The sequence below is a fragment of the Neolamprologus multifasciatus genome, chromosome 6 (assembly GCF_963576455.1).
Source record: "Neolamprologus multifasciatus chromosome 6, fNeoMul1.2, whole genome shotgun sequence".
In the NCBI taxonomy this organism is placed as follows: Eukaryota; Metazoa; Chordata; class Actinopteri; order Cichliformes; family Cichlidae; genus Neolamprologus; species Neolamprologus multifasciatus.
Genome location: NC_140444.1, coordinates 8,873,215 through 8,897,712, shown reverse-complemented (window position 1 = coordinate 8,897,712; position 24,498 = coordinate 8,873,215). Strand labels below are relative to the sequence as shown.

At 41.1% G+C, this 24,498-nt stretch overlaps 2 protein-coding genes across 3 annotated transcripts in view; one reads left to right on the top strand and one right to left on the bottom strand.

The window, feature by feature from the left end:
- Window positions 1-13,040, bottom strand: part of ccdc85al (coiled-coil domain containing 85A, like) — a 36,322-nt gene extending 23,282 nt beyond the window's left edge. The window contains exons 1-2 of the mRNA XM_085162702.1: window positions 12,345-13,040; window positions 9,956-11,054 (exon numbers count right to left, since the gene is read on the bottom strand). Coding sequence (XP_085018828.1) covers window positions 9,956-11,054; window positions 12,345-12,590 — 1,345 coding nt within the window. The 5' untranslated portion in view covers window positions 12,591-13,040. The remainder of the gene's footprint in view (window positions 1-9,955; window positions 11,055-12,344) is intronic.
- Window positions 13,041-14,152: 1,112 nt separating this feature from the next.
- Window positions 14,153-24,157, top strand: sec23b (SEC23 homolog B, coat complex II component). 2 transcript variants are annotated; one of them, XM_085162700.1, is made up of 19 exons: window positions 14,153-14,331; window positions 15,911-16,138; window positions 16,537-16,594; window positions 16,758-16,844; window positions 17,357-17,593; window positions 17,741-17,823; window positions 17,942-18,086; window positions 19,097-19,255; window positions 19,340-19,455; window positions 19,562-19,685; window positions 19,822-19,902; window positions 19,995-20,084; window positions 20,339-20,445; window positions 20,965-21,118; window positions 21,292-21,369; window positions 21,503-21,664; window positions 21,806-21,892; window positions 22,012-22,233; window positions 22,867-24,157. In XM_085162700.1, the coding sequence occupies exons 2-19, from the start codon at window positions 15,918-15,920 to the stop codon at window positions 22,954-22,956; spliced, it is 2,301 nt and encodes a 766-aa protein (XP_085018826.1). In that variant the 5' UTR covers window positions 14,153-14,331; window positions 15,911-15,917; the 3' UTR covers window positions 22,957-24,157. The 2 variants fall into 2 exon arrangements, with proteins under 2 accessions (XP_085018826.1, XP_085018827.1); XM_085162701.1 differs by lacking the exon at window positions 14,153-14,331 and having other exon boundaries at window positions 14,787-16,138.
- The last annotated feature ends 341 nt before the right edge of the window (window positions 24,158-24,498 follow it).

Here is a 24,498-nt window from a genome sequence, read left to right as displayed (position 1 = left end):
ACTTTGCACCCCTGACTTGCTGATTAATATTACACTGCTATACTTTTAACATTGTCCAGAAATATGTGACCACATTAGCCACAGTTTAGCAAAAACCACAGATTTGCTGCCAGCGAACATGAAGTTAAATTTAATATGTAATTCATGCGATCACTAAGCTAATGCTCACAAAATGTATGCAAATGTACCAAACCCTCTTCTCGCAGCCTCACCTGCATACTTCCCATGCTTCACTTAGGTCTATCTGTCCAGCTTCACTTTCCTCCTTGTCTCGCACCTCATCGCCTGATACCCTCAGACTGACAGCTCTCAGAATGGCACACAGCTAGAACTGAAGTAAATGTAACAGTAGCAAAATGTGGTTACTGCTGGTGACTCTGGGACTGTGAGAAATTCCCTCAGGCCCACTCTTGCCCTCATACATGGCAGCCACTCAACTTTCAGTTAATTACCTGGCCTAGCAAGCTAATTTCCTCTCAGCTCAGTGGGCTGTTCCCCACTGGCATGGCGTAAGAGGACAAAGACTGCTCTCCGTTCCACTGGGTTTGCATGTCTACCGGATGAGTGGGGCTACCGTGCAACATTTGTCACATACCTCTGGGGTTTGGGCCGGAGCAACGCTAGTATGCACCAAGCAGCCTCCTTCATAACTCAAAGAGCCACTTACGAGCTGCTGCGGGGGAAATGTTTAGGAGAATCCTAGAATAGTTAAATGCCTGACATAATCAAAAAGTTATCTATGAACCCATAATCATAACATCAGTCACGCCACAGTGTATGACAATGTAATTCTAAAAGCTATGCATGGAAAGACGTTTGATTATGTGCTCTTCTCTTCTAAATCTGCAGCACAAAATCATCCTCCTTTCCTTTCTCTAATTTATAATTTAGTCTGCTGAAAACAATTTTTGTTTTTATGTTAGACACATTTTACACCCCATTTCCCATTGACATTACCACTGTCATGAGTATTTGTGTGGATCTGGCATTGTCTGAGAGTTGCAGAGGCAATATACGGCTTTTTGCTGCATCCAGGAGGAGGAGGCTTTAAACTGACAAAGCTTACAGCAGCTTGATTAAAAATGACAATGATATGCACCAGTGGAAGATAAACAAAATGCCTAATCATGCACTCCTGGGTTAATAGCTGCTCTGATGGCCTATAGGCAAGGGTGTTTGGGATAATTGGTCTCAGATGTGATTACAAATTCAAAGGCCATGATAACATTTAAAAGTAACATTTTCCCCTCTGCAGATGAAGACATCCACCTTGAGAATTGAATGTCTCTGATGGCCTTAACTCTAAAGCATCTTTGAAATTTTAACCGATTTTTTAATGATAAAAGACATCAATAAGGGAATGCCTACTCAACTTGTAAATTAAACATTCATCTCTTATTTGCAGAAAGATCCAATGCCATGGGATTTTAAAATGAGTTATAGACTGTAAAACAAAAAACTGTTAGAATCAGAATTAGTTGGTCTTCGCGGCATTTGTCGTGTAAGCAAGTTCAAGAAGTTCTGAAAGGTAACGCTGGAATGGGAGGGCAGATGAGACTGTCTGGTTATAATATTATTCCATTTTACTTACACCAGCCTAATGCTCCCCTAAATCCTTTCATACCAAGCAGCTGTGGCAAACATTTGAGTTTCCCCAGGCCGCTTAGACTGCGAGACTTGACAAATTTTCAAGGGATGCTTTCCATCCATCGCCTTGGCAGACAAGCAAGGAAGAAGAGGGTAGAGTGGAGTAAGAGGAAGAAAAAAAAGATGTATTATAGAGAGGAAGACAGAACGAGGGAGAGAAGGAGGGGAAGAAAACAGCCAGTAATCCACTCAAATACTTCCTCAACCCTCTTTCCTTAGCTCAGTCTGGCAAACACCACATCCTCCCGAAACAGGGCTTTGTAATCAGTTTTCTCTCTTTGCGACAGCTGGTTGTTCACACTGGCAGCCAATTAGGATGGTGAGAGAGAGAGTGAGAGTGAGAAAGAGAGAGAGAGAGACTAGCTTTTCAACGACACTGGCGAGGGAGAACATTATCTGAGACCACAGCTTCAGTGATGATTTCCTGTTGCACTGACAGGCAGCAGCACTTCTAAGCAACAGCCAGAGGAGCTGGACAGTCTGAACTAATGCCACAATTATAGAGATTAACAGATGGAATGAAAGAGTGGATTGGTCTTTGCTAATTCGATCACATGCTTTAGAATGGAGGACCAGAGCCTGTCAGTTCCTCTTGAGTATATAAAAAAGAAAACTAAGAGAGGTTTATAGCAAGAGATTTTATAAAATAGCCACAAGCCTGAAGTAGGACAGAAAAATGTGTTTAGAGAGTATTTTGAAAACTATTTGTAAAAAAATTCAATCACAAGGTAAAGGTTTGAGCAGCACTTGCAGAATACAGAACAACCCTAGGGTTTGACTGAATTATTTCAGTTTGTGGCATTCATCAAGTTATTTGTAAAAAATATTATAGACCTCATTGGTCAATTTATGCCATTGGATGGTCATGTGGTTCACGGATAGTAATTCTCACTAGAAATGAAGAGTACCAACACGTTCTCACTCCCAAAGCATAACATTTTACGCTAGGTGACAAATCGTCAATATGTTACGCTTCCGGGTACCCAACACGTCCCTAGATTACAAGATTGGAAAAATTTGAAAACCGTTTGGAATGAATCTACACATGTATGTTTGTTTTATTTAAATTGCTTTGGAAAACACAATCTAACGTCATTAAAGTGCTGGTTAAGGTTAGGGATGGAATACATGGCTGGAATGTGTATTACCGCAGGAGCGTTATTCTACTGGATTTCGTCCATAACCTGGCGCGTAGCATAAGAACGCAGACGGTCACCTTTCACGTTCCTCAGGAACACCGCGGGACTTGACAAATCATCATTATATTACGCCTCGGGAGTGTGAACGGGCTGGGAGTACCCAAGAGAAATCCTAAATGGAACATTATTTGATACCTAAATAGGAAAACATGTAAAGGTATGTAGTTGTGTGCCATAAATCTGTTCTATGTTTCTTCAATTAAAAAAAAATTACAACACTAAACTATAGGTGCTGGAATAAACTGTGTATGTACTCTAACTTAGGGTAATGTTGAGCTGATGTCTTGCTAATTAGCGAAATCCAAGACTTTAAAAGATAAATATCTGAGATCTTTCCATTTTCTTTGAGAGAATGAATAAGTTGCTGTTTATTATTTTATGGTTGTTTCATGGGGTTTTATTAGAAAATGCTTTCTTCAGCATTTCTACTGTGTATTATTTTTCCCCACTGTGTGGGGGGTGGATGTTACTATATTAGAGTTTCAGCTAACTTTAGCGACTCTTTAGTACAAATTTTATGCTCCACCAAACCCATTACCTGCCATAACATTATATTTGTCAGACTAATGGGTTAGACTTTCTATTATATATAAACAATAAAACACCAACATATTACACCTATATGCTGTTTCTTATTCGAGTGTAAGCCAATCATCCAAACAGGAATTATATTTTGCTGACATTCAAATTAAATGTATGCACTATAACGCTATAGCCTAGCAGAAAAATGTAGCTTTATTGATATTTGGAAGGCTAATATGGGTTTACTAATATTCTGTCTAAACTGATATCAAATATTACATGAGAGCCTCATATATCTGTGGTTTAGCCATTATGTAGCACTAGCTTGCATTACAATGCTAGACATTATACTGTATCTTTATTTTGTTCTGTCACCTGAGAAGGCTCGTGTTACGCGTGTATCACATCAAACTGAGCTGTTTCATTAAAACAACTAAGAATAAAGTAGCAGTCACTGGCTAAAAAAAGCATGGCTTTGTCTTTATCACAAACACACACTTTTCAAGCAAACTACAAATACAGTACACAGAGTGACACACATCTGCAGTACTGTAAGAAAATAGAGCAAAGGTTTCCCCACACACTGCACCATCTTTTCTTTTCTCATGCAGCCTATTTTTCTCCTCCTGATCATCTGAGCAGCTTAAGCTAATATGCAGAACATGTGATTGCTAAAGCAGAAAACATGATTAAGTCTCTCCTCTTTTTGTGAAGAAGACCCTCTGCAGTGCAGAGATCCTGTAGGCTTAGTGAACATTCATCCCTGCAGTCTGGGTCAGGAGACTGTAGTGTTCATGGCTGATTAGTATCAGAGAGGGATTTTATCACAAGGCAGATATTTGTGCTATGAGTCACAATTGATCTTTTGCTGTTACTGATTATTTGTAAAGCTCCTCATCGCATACAAAGTCAAAACGGCCTTTAATGTTTACTGCAATTTAATATTTGCAAGCCAATAATTACTGCTGCTTTAACCTCGTAGGACCTGGCGTCCACATATGTGGACATCACATTTTGGGTTATTTAGACCAAAATACTGAATTTTGCTCTACAAGGGCCTGATATCTACTTATGAGGACATTATACTGCTACTGTTCTATCAAAATTTTAAACGAATATGCTCATATGTGGTTCTTACTTTTCTTAAAAACCAAAATAAGGTTAAAAAAAATCTGGTAATTCTTTGTTTTTACATTCATCGGGCCCCAGTGTGACCAAATATCAAAGAGAAATTAAAAATGCATGCAGTGGAAGAGTCTTAGGAGGTTAAAGCTTATAGTGCCATGCACTGATTTCATTTGTAATTTCTTGTAATGCCCTTTTTTATATATGAATGAGTCAATATACTTTTGGATATATGTCATCAAGATGAGAAAACAAGATAATGTTTATTTTCTTCAAGCAGAAACTCGGAGTTGAACCAAAGTAAAAGCACGAGTACTTTCATTTTGTTGGTATTCCTTCCTCCTGACTGTAACAATGACAGAATAAGCTATGTGTGATAAGCTTCCTGAAAGATGTTGCAGCAGATTGTATTAAAAGGCTACAGAGGTCAGAGTGTTGTTTTGCTTTCTTTGTGGATTTTGTCAGGAATTTAAATGGCCTGAGCTTCGCTACTGTTGAGTTTTACATCAATATGAGTCGTTCATTTGTCAGAAAATAAACCCTCATCGCTACACTGACCCTGGGACACTTTAGCACATCCACCCAAATCACACAAACATACACACACACACACACACACACACAAGCATACATGCAAGATCATAAAAAATGAAATAATGCTGTGCAAAGGGCTTAGAGGATAATCCAAGCGAGTGGAGTGTACTACATCGTAACAGGAATTAAATTTCCTCTTCATCCAAAAAAGGACATGGCAGCAAGGTTAGGTCAGCGTATGACACAAAGGGATATCGCAACAAATCTGCTCTCTTTACGTTTCCTACCCCACATCTTTTTTTCTGTATCTACTCATCTTTCTTGTCCTTTTCATTCTCCTTCAGTTGTATTAGTTTAAGTGGCATTTTAGTGTATCTTAATCCGTCAGCATCAGATGGGTGGTATTTTTGTGTTAACTTCAGAAAAAGCATCATCCTCTGGCAACGTGTTGATTGCATGTCTCTATCTAAGTGTAAATATCCTATAGTGACACTTAAAGTTAGTTCCCTTGTCAGGTTAGTGGAGGCATGGAAGCCCTGTAGCGACATGTTCATGATGGAGATAAACATCAATTGTGACGGATGACAAGCTATGATATACCAATATGACTTCACGCAAGGCACACACATGCTCAACCGCTGTCATACACAGGCCTAATGAAGTCTTTACAGCCCTGGTTAACGGCTATTTGGTGCATGCATTTCACTCCGAGCTAAGTTCACAACAGTTATGCCACAGTTGGCAAACTACCAGGCCCTGTGCACTCACAACATTTTCCAGTTAAGGATTTGTGAGGCATTAATGTGACGTGGCTTTTGCAGACATCATATGGGTTTCAGGTTACATCAAGATTGAAATCCCTCATAGAGCTACAGTTTGCGCTGAGCCTTAAAATAGAAACAGAATTATGATCCAAATCAAAGTTGTGTGTGTCTTTATAATAATCCAGCACAATCCATAGAGATTGCAAAATGGCTAAAGAGAGCATGCTTGATACTGTACAGTAGTTCCTGAGGTCACCATGGCTCTACTGTGGATCTTAAAATGCATTCACTGGCCATTTAGTGCTTTAATTTCAGGTGTCTCTGGAGGCAGACATTGTTAGTATTACGCTGGGTTTTACAGATAATCAGTGCCACAAACAGTTAAAAGCCACATGCAAACTGCACACAGAAATGCCTCGGCCAGATTACGTCAAACTCAGGACCTTCTTGCTGTGGGGCAACAGTGCTAACCACCGTGGCACCATGCTGCCCTCATGACACCAATAGGTCACTTGTCAGATTTTATTTTATGTATACTTTATTGATCCCCGTGGGGAAATCCCTCTCTGGATTTAACCCATTCACTCTTTGAAGCAGTGGGCAGCCACTGGGCACCGGGGGAGCAGTGTGTAGGGATGGTACCTTGCTCAGGGGTAGCTCAGGGTAGCCATTCAGTGGATTTAAATCCCCGACCTTCCGATCACCACTCTACCTACTAACCTATCCCTGCCCACAAAACTGCTCAAAAGCAACCAAATGTTGTGACTTGAAAACTGAGGTTCATAAATAAAGATCTGTGTACTACCTCTTTGAAGTTGTAAAGTTTTTAAGTGCATATTGTTAGGTAAACATATAATAATCCAATTGGCATAAATGACTCATCATTTGGTAACAAAAACAGTTAAAATCCTCGCTATAAAAGTTAAGTTTGCTCTGTGTAAATTGTTTCTGTTTCTCTTGTAATTTCAAGCTTATATTGCAAAGTCAGGTAGATATTTCACCTTGAGGAATTTGTCCTTTAGCATCTGAGAGCTCTGTGCCACTCAGCACTTTTTCCCCCGGACTCCAGAAATCATTATCAGCCACTGTGGGGTATTTAAACAGCAGCCAAGTTGGTACTTTGATTTTTCGTCCTCCTCATCATCCTTAGCTCCCCACGATCTCTCAGACATGGATGCGAACGGAGCAAAGATTTAGAGGTAATTCATCATTTAATAGGTTTATTCATCATCGTGTGGCAACAGTTGCAATGCTACAACTCAAATTTGTGCGTGGATCATTTGAGCTGGAAAGATTCATATAACGCCTGTGTTTTTTCTCAGTTTGTCCTGAGTCAGCCCACATTTCTCTTGAAATGAAAAAAAAAAAATCAATAATGCTGTAAATTTTGCAGCAGTCAGAATAAGCATGAGTATCTCAGTTTTCTCAATCAAACAAGTGCATTCCAATTCCAAACTAACCTGTAAATCTCATTTTAGAAAATGTCTGCGTTTACAGAGAAAAAAACACCTCTATGCTATAACAAACTGTAACACTAAACCCTGAAATGCTACACTTTTCATCCTTAGGTATGTCTGGGCACATGGCTGTATATTTGTATATCTATATACAGTGGGGCAAAAAAGTATTTAGTCAGCCACCGATTGTGCAAGTTCCCCCACTTAAAATGATGACAGAGGTCAGTAATTTGCACCAGAGGTACACTTCAACTGTGAGAGACAGAATGTGAAAAAAAAATCCATGAATTCACATGGTAGGATTTGTAAAGAATTTATTCGTAAATCAGGGTGGAAAACAAGTATTTGGTCACCTCAAACAAGGAAAATCCCTGGCTCTCACAGACCTGTAACGTCTTCTGTAAGAAGCTTTTCTGTCCCCCACTCGTTACCTGTATGAATGGCACCTGTTTGACCTCATCATCTGTATAAAAGACACCTGTCCACAGCCTCAACCAGTCAGACTCCAAACTCCGCCATGGCCAAGACCAAAGAGCTTTCGAAGGACACCAGGAAAAGAATTGTAGACCTGCACCAGACTGGGAAGAGTGAATCTACAATAGGCAAGCAGCTTGGTGTGAAAAAATCAACTGTGGGAGCAATCATCAGAAAATGGAAGACATACAAGACCACTGATAATCTCCCTCGATCTGGGGCTCCACGCAAGATCTCATCCCGTGGGGTCAAAATGATCATGAGAACGGTGAGCAAAGATCCCAGAACCACACGGGGGGACCTGGTGAATGACCTGCAGAGAGCTGGGACCAAAGTAACAAAGGTCACCATCAGTAACACACTACAACGGCAGGGAATCAAATCCCGCAGTGCCAGACGTGTTCCGCTGCTGAAGCCAGTGCATGTCCAGGCCCGTCTGAAGTTTGCCAGAGAGCACATGGATGATACAGCAGAGGATTGGGAGAATGTCATGTGGTCAGATGAAACCAAAGTAGAACTTTTTGGTATAAACTCAACTCGTCGTGTTTGGAGGAAGAAGAATACTGAGTTGCATCCCAAGAACACCATACCTACTGTGAAGCATGGGGGTGGAAACATCATGCTATGGGGCTGTTTTTCTGCCAAGGGGACAGGACGACTGATCCGTGTTAAGGACAGAATGAATGGGGCCAAGTATCGTGAGATTTTGAGCCAAAACCTCCTTCCATCAGTGAGAACTTTGAAGATGAAACGAGGCTGGGTCTTCCAACATGACAATGATCCAAAACACACCGCCCGGGCATCAAAGGAGTGGCTCCGTAAGAAGCATTTGAAAGTCCTGGAGTGGCCTAGCCAGTCTCCAGACCTCAACCCCATAGAAAATCTGTGGCGGGAGTTGAAAGTCCGTGTTGCTCGGCGACAGCCCCAAAACATCACTGCTCTTGAGAAGATCTGCATGGAGGACTGGGCCAAAATACCACCTACTGTGTGTGCAAACCTGGTAAAGACCTATAGTAAACGTTTGACCTCTGTTATTGCCAACAAAGGTTATGTTACAAAGTATTGAGTTGTATTTTTGTTATTGACCAAATACTTATTTTCCACCCTGATTTACGAATAAATTCTTTACAAATCCTACCATGTGAATTCATGGATTTTTTTTTCACATTCTGTCTCTCACAGTTGAAGTGTACCTCTGGTGCAAATTACTGACCTCTGTCATCATTTTAAGTGGGGGAACTTGCACAATCGGTGGCTGACTAAATACTTTTTTGCCCCACTGTATGTTGAGATATTTATTTGATTACAATATTTCACACTGTTCAACCTTCACCATCTGTATAGGAAGCATCTCAATATGCCCCTCAAAAGTAGACTGATGGTGTATAAATTTAATGGTAATAAATCTTAAGTATAAAACAGAAGAAACTGGTAAATATTAAAACAAATTTTCTGCAATATCAACAAATAGTCTGATATAGAAAAAATTAAGAGTTTTGACTCTATTTAGCATACATTCCTTTTTAGCTTAGCCAAAGTTTCAAATAATTAGGTCACTGTGTGTACAAGTAATCCCTGTGAGCTAAAAGCTCAGGCTTCAGGCTGTTTTAAATGCTTGAGAGGGGATATCCTTAATATGGCCATCCTGGGCACTCAGCTGTGAAGAGATGGGTTTGTTATCCAAACTTTCTCTTTATGAGAGGCAACAATTATGAGAAAGTTGGCTCAAAGCTAAGTTGACCTTAAGGGAAGACAAGGACAAAAAACAGCTAATTTCATATGGAGTAGAGAGAAGCATCAAGGCCCAGTATGAGGTAAATAGGTATTATTTTCAATGTTAAATCATGCAAAGCAATTAGAGAGAATAAAAGTACAGAGTTTTTTAGCTCCAGAGTCTTCAGAGTATGGACATTGATTTAGTAACTTAGCGACTAAGGTGTGGAAAACATGTAAACACTTGAATATATATTAGCCTATTTTTTTATATATGCTCATAATAAGTGCAATAAGTAAGACGGTATGTTTGGCAGTTCAACTTATTTTGATATAGCGTCTCCTTCTGATGAACCTGCCACTCATTCAGGTGTATAAATCAGTTTATTTCAGCTTGCTATATGTATGTGTAAGGGCAACATCATCCACTTGACTTTAAGGGGGTGTGTGCATGGAAAAACTAGGTGTCAAATAGAAGGTCAGTATATATGATCACATCACAAGGCACAAATAAACCTACCATTCATGCCATTATAGATGCTCCGATGATGTGGTGACAGCTCCTCTCCAGCCGGCCTCCTCTGCCCTTCTCTCACTGGGCTGCCAAACTTCACATGGTCAGGGCTCATGCTGTACTGGTGCCTGTGAGTTTCCGGGCTGCCCCCCTGGATGAAACAGCCCTTTTCATGGTGCTCTCCAGTCCCCAAATGTGCCTGCCGGGGCTCTGGGCTTCCGCATCCTGTACTACTGATGCTGCTCCTGTTGTGCCGCTGATAGAGCTCCCCGGTGCCTCCCTGACCTAGGAAGTGCTGCCTCTGGCCCAGGACGAGGTCAGAGCTGTGGTGCTTGGGGTGCTGCTCCGGACTTCGGTGGCCCACGTTCCTTCCATATTTTTCGGGACTAAGGCCCCGCATGACCCGACTATGGTCAGGCACAGATATAGAGCCGCAGCGGGGCCGGCAGAGCTGAGGGAGGGTGTATGGGTACTCCAGGCTTGTACTCCGATGGCGCCCAGCTGGGTGCTCAGGACTGGACACCTCCCTGTCTCCTCCAATTACACCTCCTATTCCACTGATGCTGCTACACCTGGGTTTATGTAGAAGCTCAGGGCTTCCTTTTTCCCCACCACTGCCAACCCCACCCACTCCTGCAGCCAGGTGAGGCTGTTTATGGTGAGGGTGATCAGAGCTGTCAGCACTCCCTGCACTGGAAGTGCTACTTCCATCCCCTACGTCTCTCATTAGCAACCCCTGGCCAGGCACTAGCAGCAAGCTATTCTGGCTGTCTATGGAGTTACGGCACCCTCCCATTCCCACACTGCCTACACCTACACTTCCCCCAATGCCACCTCCACCACCTACTACCCCCTTTTCTTCATCCAGTAGAAGACAGAGCTCCTTCAGCTCCAGGTTCTCCCGGATTACCTCTTCTTGTCGAAGCTCTAGCTCCTTGAGTTTCTGGAGGTAGAGGGTCACCTCTTTACGCATTATGCTGGCACTGTAACGTCCGAGACGCTGCCACTCTCTGGACACACGCTTTCCTTTTTGACGATCATCATCTAAGAAGCAGCACAAGTCCCGCAGCTCACGATTGTCCTCCTGCAGCTTCTGGTTAATGTCCTGTGAAAGCAAGAAGAGAAATAATAGAAATTTAGAAATTAGAAAAGAGCGACACACAGTTTACGTGTATGAACCAGAAAGCCTGAAGAAAAAATGCTCCTTAAGGACCACAAATTAGTTTTTGAAATGTTGCATAAGTCATTTTTCATGGGTTACTTAACTTCGACTAAATCACTCAAGCCATTGTGCAATTTGAATACATTTCACTGCTCTTTCAGATAGCAATCAAATGGTGTATGCAATCATAATGAAATTAAATCCTAATCCTTCATCCTTTCCCATAAATGCAGTGACTCACTGTGTACCATGTGAAATACGTAATGTAGATTAGAATCAGCTGGAGGAGATGAAAAGGCCACACAGAAATGAGGCAAGGTCATAGATCACATGCCTTAAACATTTCATACTAAGCAACATTTACTTAAGGATTCTTTCTTCACCTCCAAGAGACCTCCTTCTTTTCTCCTCTTCTGTAACAACTTAACTCTCCGCTATCCTCCATCTCCTACTTATTCCCCCTTTTGTACCCTCCAGCTCTTTTCTGTGTAATTAGGCTGCTTGGATGGGTGGAGAGGTGACGAGGTCTCCAAGAAAAGCAAATGATCCCGATGTGCTTCAGCTGAAACAACCCCAGGCTGATTCTCAGAATTTAACTGTAAACACCGTGGACACTGTGCAATAATTATTTTATTAGAAAAAGAAGGCACTGGGTAAAGGTTACTGAAATGGAGAAAGCCTGCATACAGTTTCAGAGCATCTGCCACTTGATTCTGTGTTCCACTTGCTGTAGATTTATGTGAAGGAATTTTTTAGGAATCAAAAGTATGTGAAGACAAGATCAGATTTGAGCACTGCATGAACAAATCCACTGATTTATTGACAGACATTACTGTTAGAAGGAAGCATTTTTAAGTGAAACCTACTCTTCATTGCTCTATCTGAGTGGAAAGGGCACAGCTTGGTATTGATTGTGCTAACAAGCACACATATCCCTTCCCTTTTTAGTTCACTTTAAAAACCTGTATTTCCCACCTCAAAAAGTTAAAATGGAAACTAGAGGCTTTTCTTAGCTCCTGCATGTGCAAAAGTGCACACATACTTTACATCCATCTAAACCCAAATGATCACATATGACCCATACAATGGCACACTGAACTTCATATACCATCTATTCTCACACCATGTTTGCAGAGGCGCTCTCTAAACAGCAGAGCATTGCTCCTGCTATGCGCGTTCTCAGGTGTGCTCCAAGCCTATGATCTCATCCTTCACCGATGCGCGCCCCCTCACCTTCAGCCCCCTGATTTCGTTTAAGTGCAGCTGGAGGCTACGATTGACCTCCCGGATGAGATTCCCGTGGTCCAGAATCACGCTCATCTTGTCGGCCTCAGACCGCCTGAGTCGGCGCACCAGATCCTCCTTGGTCCACTTGAGCAGTTCCTCGTCAGTCAGACCGGAGATGTCCTCTGCTGGACTTTCAGTCTTCGCTATCGAGAGCTGAAGCCCAGGCTGGGGCGGTGGAGTCGCTTTCTCCATTGGCACAGCTCCTCCGGTACCGACAAAGAGCAGAAAATACTTAGAGGCTCGCTGGCAACCTCTGCTCGCATCCGCTCCCCGGTCGACTTAGGGTGGAAACGGTTACGGATTGTAAATCAGTCGCATAGTTTGGCCTTTTCTGTTGCTCCCCACTCTTCCACTCTCTTCCTAGAGCAACAGCTGACGATGCCGGCTGGGCGCGATACAGCGGAGAAGATGCTCTACTATCACTGCAACATCCTCACATCCGAAATGGACTCTGTGCGCAGCCGATATGCATTAGAATCCAGATTCTGTCGGTCAGGTGGTCAAAGTGAGAAAAGCTTCGGTTTACACACACACCTGCCGCATCTAGGCTCAGCACACTGCGAGAAAGAGGAGATAGTCCGCTGTGCACAGCAGAAACACAGGGAGAGGAAACAGCTCTCCCCTTTCTCTCCCCCTCCTTCTCTCTCTCCAGGTCTCTCCCTCCGGGGGCTTGAGCCTCACCGAAATCATAGTTTGGTTGCAGCGCCACCTAACGTTCAAAATTATTGCAAACTGTTCTGAAATGCTTCGTTAATTATCTCTCGGATTGGCTTGAAATTACAGGGGGTACTCTGAAGTTAAGATTCTGGTACTTTCTCCAAACGACATAATTTCTGCAAGTGTGACGATTTAGGAGAAAACATAGGCTGTATAAGCGCCAAAATATAATTAAAATAAATTTATTAATAATCGGGTTTACAGGTTATACTCTAAAACCTAACAACAGGCTATCCACTGATGTCCGTAGCCTCACTGGACTGCCTCATGTTGCACCGTGTAGTCCTTTAAGTTTAAATTACTGTCTGTGATTTTCAAATTGTAAGCCGCTGATATTTTAGATACCGGAACTTTCCTCTGTGGGAAATAGGTAGGTATGGTGTAGCTATATTAAGTTGTTTGGACTAAAAGTCCCCATATTTGAGCACAAAAGATAAATAATAATAATAGTAATAATGCTTTTGTTGATGTTCATCTATTTGTTTTCTTCTTTTATACACCCGAACTACACCACGTTAATAGAAGTGAGTGGTATTAGTAGAAATAGTAGTATTTGTATTAATGAACTCTAAAAACCAAGAATGGGTAGTAACCGTTAACCATTTGTTCATTTTTATTGAACATATTGACGACTGTATGTAGGAAACTATTTTTTGAAAATCATATATTTGAAATTAACAGTAACTTTCGAAATATATATAAAGCAAAGCATGTGGTTCATTATTTCTCTCTGAAATTTAGTAAAGTAGAAGAAAAGTGGCATACAGCTGAAATACTCATTAGTACATCTAAATGTACATGTGTCAGTACAGTGAGATAATACAAGTCCCGCACAACTGTCGAACAACACGTTATCACACAGTACAAAATTTTCAGTGGACATAACACGCTCTACAACTCCGAGATTATCGGAGTTTACGTTACTGCTGCAGCGGATCTAAACAACTCATTTTCCCATAATTGTACGCTTCCGCTGCATACGCTGAGCATGACGTACGAACGTCGTGGAAATACGAGCCAATAGGACACGCCTGATCTTGGAGTAACACGTCATTCTAGCGGAGTGCATACCCGGCTGATAGGGAGTGATCTCCTCAACGTCGTCTCTGTGTCCTCTCGGGCATCCGTCTCCATTTACCTCCAGATGCTGTAACTCGTTTCGAACCGAACAGTTTCTTTATTGTTATCCATACCTAAGCTCAACTTAATATAAAAGGTAAGAGCTCGCCTTAAATTTCTAAGAAAGTAGAGCGCCCGAATTCAGCTTTCATTTACGAAGGGACAGGAAGTAGGTTAATGCTACATTCCGTTAGCTAACCCGGTGTCGTTAGCATGCAGATGAGTGCCAGAGAAGTAAAGAGAGCCGGTTTTACAGCGAAGATTAATAAAATAAGGCCAACTGTTAAACTAGTCTGTCTTCTATAAACGCCACTGCTGTTATGTTGTGTGTTGGCTATCAGCATACAAAGCGTAAATAAGCATTTGAATGAGTACGAGTTCTGATAAAGACCAACTATCACTGGTGGCTTCGTTGCTGATAATACGTGGCCTGTATGTTGTGTTGAAATCTATTCAGATTCATAAAATTCGAAAAGTTGCTTAAAATTTTGACTTTTCTTTTGTTTTTTCCGTATTTCCTTGTACTTTGTAAAAAAAAAAAAAAAAAAAAGTACAAGGACAAGTCCCTTTTTAAAAAGGACAAAATCTTTTCCTCATTCCAAACTAGAATATGTCACGAGATTGTGCGGGGGCTTTTTAGGTTCTTTGCCTTAAGCATTACAATCTTAAGCGGTCAGGTGTAGTAGTAATAGAGTTGAAGAGAAATTCGAGTCATTAATTTGGTGACAGCATTAATAAAAAAATAAAATACACAGAAAAACAGTATTTGCAGAAATTAGTTGTCATTCCCAAATATTACAGTCAGTAATGAAAGTTTGTGTATGAAGCGCATTTTGTAAACAATGAAAGTGCATGCTTTCAATAATTTACAACAATAGATCCGTTAATCAAAGAATAACAATAGCCTGCATACCTAAACGTCTGCAAAGTGGCTTAGAGCAATACAACAAATGAGTAAAAAAAAACAATAGATTTCCCTGTGAATATAAATTTGTTGTACAAGTTCATCTTAGTTGTGTGAATCTATACAACCTTTTCTGTTTGTTTTATGAGATGAGAATTTCTGGACCCTGTGCTGTCAGTCTTGGCTCTGGGGTATGTTGACTTACACATAAGTTAGTTGGCTGAACTGAGAAAAAATTACAACAGATAATGTAATGTGTGAATAACAAGAAGTCTTATATAATTTAATCCACGTTAAACACGTTGCATGTTTTTGCAGTCCTTTTATGTTTATTCCTGACTATGTAGCTTCACATAGTCATGAGAAAGAATGAGAGTATACAGTTGCTACAACAGCATGCTTGGCAATGATTTGCAAAAGGCGTCACCAGCGTTTCAGTGACGTCCACTAACAAAGGTAGAGCTTTAAAATACCTGCAGGATTCCTCCGCACTCTTTGAAAACTTGCTGGTCAGGTTTTCTAATGTTAAAATTTGTGCGTCATGTTTTCGAAAATCCGTTCCTTTTTATAGCACATGAGAGAAAAGATCACAGGTATAAAGAGTAGGCGCTGACTGCAGCTAGCAGAAGAAAGCCGGTACACAGCAGAGAGGGAACATCTGAAGATTTGGAGTGGTACCGTTTGGATTACCACTTCTACGCTTATTATTTTAATTCTTCAGTGGGACTGATAACCTCACTGTGTTATTTTGGGGGATCTTTTCCTTCTGAAGATCAGTGATGGCAACCTACCAGGAGTTCATTCAACAAAATGAGGACAGAGATGGGGTGAGATTCAGCTGGAACCTCTGGCCCTCGAGCCGCCTTGAAGCCACCAGGCTGGTAGTCCCTGTCTCCTGCCTCTTCACACCTCTCAAAGAGAGGCCCAACTTGCCACCGGTCCAGTATGAGCCAGTTCTTTGCAGCCGGCCCAACTGTAAGGCAGTGCTCAACCCACTATGGTGAGTTTCACAGAAAAACAGTACTCAAGCTTATAAAGTGTATCCTTTTGAATGTTTATTTTAATCATGCGTTTTGGTATATGCATGTGATATAATTTCCTTGACTTTTAGTATTTTAGTTTCATAATTTAAAGCCACAGATGTCTGTTCCTGACATTTATTTACTAAAGTGTTATTTTTGCAAATGTAAATGTGAGTGAAAGGAGATGCAGGGATTTGAATTTGACTTTTCTTTCTAACACATCAGCACTTCTAAATGCTGAGGTGTTCTTAGTATTGGGTGTTGTGCATGAGAACTGCAAACACTAAATACACCTTGTGTATATTTCAGTCACAGCCACTCTTATGACAATTAGATACAACCTCTATTTTCTTACTTTTATTCTTGTTTTTTACAGTCAAGTTGACTTCAGAGCAAAAATATGGGCCTGCAACTTCTGCTTCCAGAGAAACCCTGTAAGTACTGTGGCTGAGAGCATAGTTTAGTCTTGCTGCTATTTGAACCATATCGCTGCCAAAACGTGTCTCTGCATTCATAACTTAATGCTGATGAGCTACATTCCTTTTTTAGGTTGGTTAATCTTGATATCTTTCTGTGTGCGTGTGTGTGTGTGCGCAGTTCCCTCCCTCTTACGCAGGCATATCAGATGTGAACCAGCCAGCTGAGCTTATGCCACAGTTTTCTACAATTGAGTACATGGTACAGGTAAATACTGCATACATGTCTTCACTCTGACCTTAACAATTTGTATTAAGTCCAGAAGATGTAAGGTATAAAGGTCAACATTAACAGTTTCCAGTAGTATCACATATATGTTTTTTTTAGGGATGCCTTATTTTTGACAGTGACAGATGTAATAACAGAAAAGTAGACCTAAGTTAATTTATACAGGTGGCTGTAATAAACATTTTAAATGCTAATTATAAAAGCAGAACAACGTCTGTTGTGTTTGGCATTTGTAACAATACTACTACTAGTTTATAATGTATAGTGTATTCAGAAAGTATGACTATGAGCTTCTGATGTTCACATGCCATCTCTGCTAGTGCCGGTAATACAGAAATATATATGAAGCAAGCAGCAAACCACACAGTACCACATGAAAAGGAATGCATAAACAATAGTCTCAATTGTTTTTCACTATGTGATTATGACTGTTTGGATACAAGGCTTGTGATTTCATCAGTTTTTGACTTTAGTCTCCTGCCTCTTTACAGCGTGGTCCTGCAGCTCCTCTCATCTTCCTGTATGTGGTGGACACATGTTTGGAAGAAGAAGATCTCCAGGCTCTCAAGGAGTCTCTCCAGATGTCCCTCAGTCTGCTGCCCCCCAACGCTCTTGTGGGCCTCATCACATTTGGCCGCATGGTTCAAGTTCATGAGCTGAGCTGCGAGGGGATTGCTAAGAGCTATGTGTTCCGAGGCACCAAGGACCTTACCGCCAAACAGATACAGGTAAGTCCAGCCAAAGGCCTTTGGTAGTCTGGTGTGAGTGACACACTTATTAAGGGGGAAAAAAACAGGAAGTCCATTTAGATTAAAAAGTACAAAAAACAAGGTTAGCTATTGTTAAACGTGTAAAACCTTTGCTTTTCATTTCAGGAGATGCTGGGTTTAACAAAGCCAGCTGTAACAGGACAACAAGGTCGTCCTTTGGCCCCTCAGGATGCTGCTGCCACTTGCAAGTACGTAGGAGCACAAACAATTCATGTTTGTCAGTTGTCAGTTGATGGTTATTGTTTACAAAAAAAAGCAAAGCACCTTTTTTTTTCTAAAACATGTGCGTGTGTGTCTTATATTCAGGTTTCTTCAGCCTGTGCATCGAGTCGATATGAATCTGACAGATTTGCTGGGAGAGCTTCAGAGAGACCCGTGGCCTGTCCCTCAGGGTAAACGGCCACTCCGATCCACTGGTGTTGCGCTGTCTGTCGCCGTCGGCCTGCTGGAGGTATGAAAGACAAAAAATTATCTCATACATTAAGTGCATACAAGTGATGCTGTACTGTCAGTAATCTGAAATGGAACACATAAAGCCATTTATGATCACAGAAACAGTCATTTACAAGGTTTATCTACAACTAAAGCAAATACAGTAATTCACAGCAAGCTGAACTTTAGCTTCTTAAAGACAATTGTGCCACATGTACCTTTTCCGAACAGCACACGCTGTCTGATAATGATCCTCTTGACAAACAGTAAATATTCTCTGTCCGTTCAAAGGCTGTTACGTATTTGCCTTGTGCTTTTTTTTCCCTCCACTGTCAACCACCCTTTTTGTACTGCTAATCTGTGTGGTTATATAACTGATAGTACAACAGAACATTCCCCAGCTGTACTAGAATACATTTTGCTCTTTCACTGACTTTAGATTCGCTGATTTGTCTTAAGGGATATGACTAAATGAATGAGTCTTTTATTTATTTACTTTTTCCATGTAAAGGAGAACCGCAAACGGCTTTTGGCATCAAGTATCAGCTGGCTCATTTGTTTGTTCTCTTTGAATGATAACTCTTTGTCCCTTTGGTAAATGAATCAGCCTTCATAGAGAATGTGTTATCAAATACAGACATCATATTTAAAGCAAATTCCTGCTGCTTGGTGGCTACTTGGTTGAGTTCCAAAGAGTTCAGTATCTCAGACCTTCCCAGACTCTTGGACTCTGGACCTCACTGTTGGAAGAGTTGGTTATGAAGTCTGCCCTTTGCTTACACGTGTTCCTTGAACCATTTATTCTAACTCGTTCCCTTAATTCAACATTTATGCTTTTATGGTTCATTTTCAAATGGACTGGTTAATGATGTTTTATTTTGTGACGTAAATTCCACTTGCACATATTGGTTGTTATAAAAGCAAAAAGGTTTTGACGATATATTTTACACGTGATCGCAGAATTGCTGAATGTTAACTTGCGGTATAATGATACTTGCACTAACTGAAGTCCATTTCCTGTCTCCTCAGGGTACATTCCCCAACACAGGGGCTCGTGTGATGCTTTTTATTGGAGGACCACCCACCCAGGGCCCTGGAATGGTGGTGGGAGATGAGCTGAAAACTCCAATTCGTTCCTGGCATGACATCCAGAAAGACAACGCTCGCCATCTGAAAAAGGCCACCAAGGTAAGCATGCAGTAGTACTTGTATTTGATTGAAACCTTTCCTTGCATATTACATAAATTGAACGTGTTTGTTTGTTTTTCACAGTATTATGAAGCCTTGGCCAATCGTTCAGCAACAAATGGCCACAGTATTGATATCTATGCCTGCGCCCTAGACCAGACTGGACTTCTTGAAATGAAGTGCTTATCTAATCTCACTGGGTAAGTAAGCACTATTTATTACATTCATTGAAGGTGTGTGATTGCATTAGTATGCCCTTTTAAAAAGTAATTAAGAATCTTCACAATTTATTGTGCTGTGTTTCAGGGGGCACATTGTGATGGGAGACTCCTTCAATACCTCATTGTTCAAACAAACCTTCCAGAGAGTCTTTAGTAAGGACTACAATGGTGACTTCCGCATGGCCTTTGGAGGTGTCATGGAAGTCAAGGTAAAGGCTTGATTTAGTCTTTTGAGTTATACGTGTGATTACTTTCTATATTGGGATTTGTAATGATAGAACAAAGGTAACATATATTAGCTGTTGAAAACGTTAACTGTATTTCTTTCTCTGTCTGGCTTTATAGACCTCGAGAGAGCTGAAGGTTTGCGGTGCAATTGGACCGTGTGTTTCACTCAACTCAAAGGCTCCCTGTGTATCAGAGAATGTGAGTGACTGACCCAGATATGATTTGGATTCGTTACTGTCATGTTGAGTAATCTGGGATATTTATCAAATTGCACTCTCTGTTTCGTGCAGGAATTGGGCACTGGTGGCACCAGCCAATGGAAGGTGTGCGGTCTCAACCCTTCCACTACTTTGGGCATCTATTTTGAAGTTGTGAATCAGGTAAAATAAGAACTTGAACCTCAGCTTAGCTAGATAGAATTACAGTAAGCTGATAAGAGTGAAAATGTTAGGATGCCAAACAATGAATAGTTGTAATGAAGAATTGTGGCTTTGTTTAGTAAAAGATTCTTCAAACAAAGGCTTTTTGTGTCTCTGTATGGGTTTTTCTTTTCTTCTTTTTTTCCCCCTTTCCCAGTAAAATAGAAATGGTTGTCGACTGCATTCTTACTGTTTCTACTATTTTGTGTTTGCAGCACAATGCACCAGTCCCTCAGGGCGGACGTGGGGCAGTCCAGTTTGTAACCCAGTACCAGCACTCAAACACACAAAGAAGGATACGGGTCACCACCATCGCCAGGAAGTAAGACTCCTGTTTTATTGTTCATCTAAATTGATATGAAACATGACCAACTAGACTGCACCTAAACATGCGCTTAAATTTGGTATGTTCTTACCAAACCAGTTCCTCTTAATAAATATAATGTCGGGTGTGTAAAATGATGGTTTAATGAGCCTCCAATGCACCCAAGAGAATGACAGCTGCAACCTTTTCATTGTTCATCTAAATGGATGTGAACCATGGCCAACTAGACTGCACCTAAAATGTACTTAAATTTGGTATGTTCTCAATAAAGTAAATGCTGGGAGTGTAAAAGGTTGGTTTAATGCGACCAAGAGAATGACAGCTGCATAAATATTTTCCTCACTAGAAAGGATGTTTGCATTCTTGCAATTTAGACCAACGCCTTTGAGACCTGTTTGCATGTGCGTCATGTACACCACACCTATGCTGACCTCCGCTTCTCCGGTTTCTTCTATTCTCCTTATCTCTATCCCTCCCATTATCTTTCTCGCTTCCTTCTTTCTTAAACTACTCCAGCTGGGCAGATGCCCAATCTCAGATTCAGCACATCGAATCATCCTTTGACCAAGAAGCAGCTGCAGTGCTCATGGCCCGCCTGGGCGTCTTTAGGGCAGAGTCTGAAGAGGGTCCAGATGTGTTGCGTTGGCTTGACAGGCAGCTCATCCGCCTGGTAAGTGACACTCCTACGCAGCAGCGTTTGCAACATGTTAACAATACATAGTTGGAATACTTCCAATACCCGTGTTGTGAATAGTTAAAGAGAGTGTTGATATTTATCTATTGTGATGTGAACGTCATGCATGGTATTTATTTAAACCAAGTTATCTTGTTCCTTTGTTTCAGTGTCAGAAATTTGGCCAGTTCAACAAAGATGATCCGACATCCTTTAGACTGTCAGAGTCTCTGTCCCTCTATCCACAGGTAATTTCTTTCAAATCTAGCCATTATTATGATTATCATACTCTCCCCTAATTTAATTCAGTTATGCTGGAATACACTGCTAGGAAAAACAATGTGAACATTGTGTGAACATTTTTCTCTCCTACACCTACAGTTTATGTTCCACTTGCGACGGTCACCATTCCTGCAAGTTTTCAACAATAGCCCAGATGAGTCCTCCTACTACAGGCATCACTTTGTCAGGCAAGACCTGACCCAGTCCCTGATCATGATCCAGCCCATCCTCTACTCGTACTCCTTCTACGGACCACCAGAGGTCAGCCTCATACGCTCAACACTATCATCCTATCATCAATGTTTTGTGTTACTCACTGGCAGCTGAACAGCCAGCTCCTAGCAAAAGTGTTTATATTTTTGGTGCTAAATTGTTGTGCATTGTGTCACGGATGTGTTACAGCCTGTGCTCCTGGACAGTAGCAGTATCCTGCCAGATCGAATCCTGCTGATGGACACCTTCTTCCAGCTGGTTATCTACCATGGAGAGGTAAGGCAGCAGATTTTTCAACAAATTATCCATTAAATTTATTTTATATGCTTAAACTATTTACACAAAACTCTGCATGTTGTGATGCATTTGGATTTTTTTCTCTTTTTTTGTTCCAGACCATTGCTCAGTGGCGAAAAGCAGGCTACCAAGAAATGGCAGAGTATGAGAACTTCAAACAGCTGCTGCAGGCTCCACTGGATGACGCTCAAGAGATCCTACAGACACGCTTCCCGATGCCACGCTACATTGACACTGAGCACGGAGGCTCTCAGGCTCGCTTCCTGCTCTCCAAAGTCAACCCATCGCAGACCCACAACAACCTCTATGCCTGGGGACAGGTACAGTATTAAAATATACTGTTTTATTTGCATTTGTATTTGAAACGTTTGGACTGAAATTCTCAACTAGCCTGTTTTGTTTTTAGTTTAATGAAAGGCACCAAATTTGCAGTTTTACTATAGTTATATCATTTGAGCTACATTCAAATATGTAAATGTAAAATTCTCAAATGTAGTGGATTTGTCTCCTGCCTCATGCATACGTTTTTTTTTTTATTTTCCATAAAGTTTTCATTTCATCTATTTGTGCAATTATAGACTAAAATCCCAGGATTGACTTTAAGTCTTCTGAGACGTCCATCCTGATTGTTTTTCACCCACAGGACAGGCAAACTGTCAGTAAACACAGGTCTTGGATAAGCTAACCTAGAAGATTGCAAGCTGAAAATAGCACTAATCTCTTATTTCCAAAGTCAAGGAAGTGTCAAACTATACCCTGCTTTGTACAAATACTGCAAAAAAGGAGAAAATCTACGGAAGTCTGAGAATAGGATTATCATCAGAGCGTGGTCTTGCATAAGCCAATCTTCAAAGCGGGGCATTTTGCTCATTAAAGTGGTCAGAGTTATGTCGTAATGAGATGTGTTTGCAAAGTGAGTAAATCACCATTTTGCTCCTCCCTTGTTCCCATAGGAGACAGGAGCCCCAATCCTTACTGATGACGTGAGCCTGCAGGTCTTCATGGACCACTTGAAGAAACTGGCTGTTTCTAGCTCAGCATAGAACTCGCTATTCCACCTCAAAGAGAAAAGAATTGATGCAGCATTTTTCTTCCATCGGAATCCATTAACATTTCTGCAGTTTTGTAAAGGAGCCAAACCGAGACAGTCAACTGTTTGTGCTTGTTTCAGTTTGCTGTTTGGAGGCCAATGTGATTTTTATACAACACAAAAAAGGGTGATGGCACATTGGTATATTTAAAACAAAAAAAATAATAACAGTAATAACATGTCTACTCATTTTCAATAAACAGCTTATTTATGAGAAATGTTTCTAGTTCTCCTCAACCAAACTGTCCTCGTATCAATAATATCCCTACTTCTGTTTAATATTTGGTATTACCTCTGAAATGCAGAATGATTAGACTAATACTTTCATCTTTTTTTTTCTTCTTTTTTTTTTTAATAAAATATGTATCTACTGCATCAGACTGTGTATATGGTGCTGTTTAATAGGATGATTATTTGTGTCTGCTTTTGTCTATAGCTAAATTTGACATGTCTAGAAATGTTTTCATTAATAAATTATAATGGTACCACTTGTTTAAAAAATATCTGCAATGCTGTACTGTCTTGGTGCTGATTTCTTGTCCCGATCCAATCCAACTTTATTTATACAGCCCTTTAAAAACAACGTGGTTGACCAAAGTGCTTTCCAGTAAAAAACTGAGTTCGCTCAAACCAGCGTTCCTCCCTGTCCAAGATGTGTACATCCTCATCCTTGAAAGAGTGTCCACTGGCCTGTAGGTGTAAATAGATTGCAGAGTCCTGGCCAGTACACATCCTGCACATGGAGGAACGCTGGTTTGAGCGCGGAGTCAAGGAGGCCATTTACGTGAAAAGGGAAAGACCATCTCTGAATCGAGGAGGGGGCCTAAGGGTACATCTTTCGCCATCTTACAATGCTGTGATTGCAGCCATTCCCCAACTCTCTGTGAATGGTCCTCATGGCCATTGATCAGTGGGCTTTGATCAGTGGTTGCTGATCAATGGTCATGAGAATTTGCATAATTAAGATTAAGGAACTGACCTCCCAGCCCATTGTTCCTTCAGTGGGCTGGTTTCAGTCATTATGCAAATGTTGTGTTTATAAGGTTGGGGAAACCTGCAGTCAGCTGAGACTGAAGAAGTCACTTGGATGAGTGACGAAACGTTTCTCCCACTGAAAACGCTACGTCCAGATGAACAGAATCAACTTTTGGAGATTTACTTACCTGGATGATTGAGCATGCATCAAGAAGATCTTAAATGTTTTCTGTGGATTTTCTCTCCCTGAATAATTCTGATTAATGTTCTGAGTAATGGAAGTGGGGTGTGAATGAGACACAGCGGGTCCAGAGATCATAGTTTTGAGCCATCTTTATTGACTGCGGCTGCCAGCCGCACATGCATCACACCACAATACAACTCGCAACTCCAGTTACCTCCGTGCAGGTGCGTCCACACGGCACCGCAGTCCACGTCCCACCACAGGAAGTTAATCAGTTCAGCTCAGTTGTGACGACGGAGTATGTTCTCTATGACAAACATTTAGATATTCTTTTTT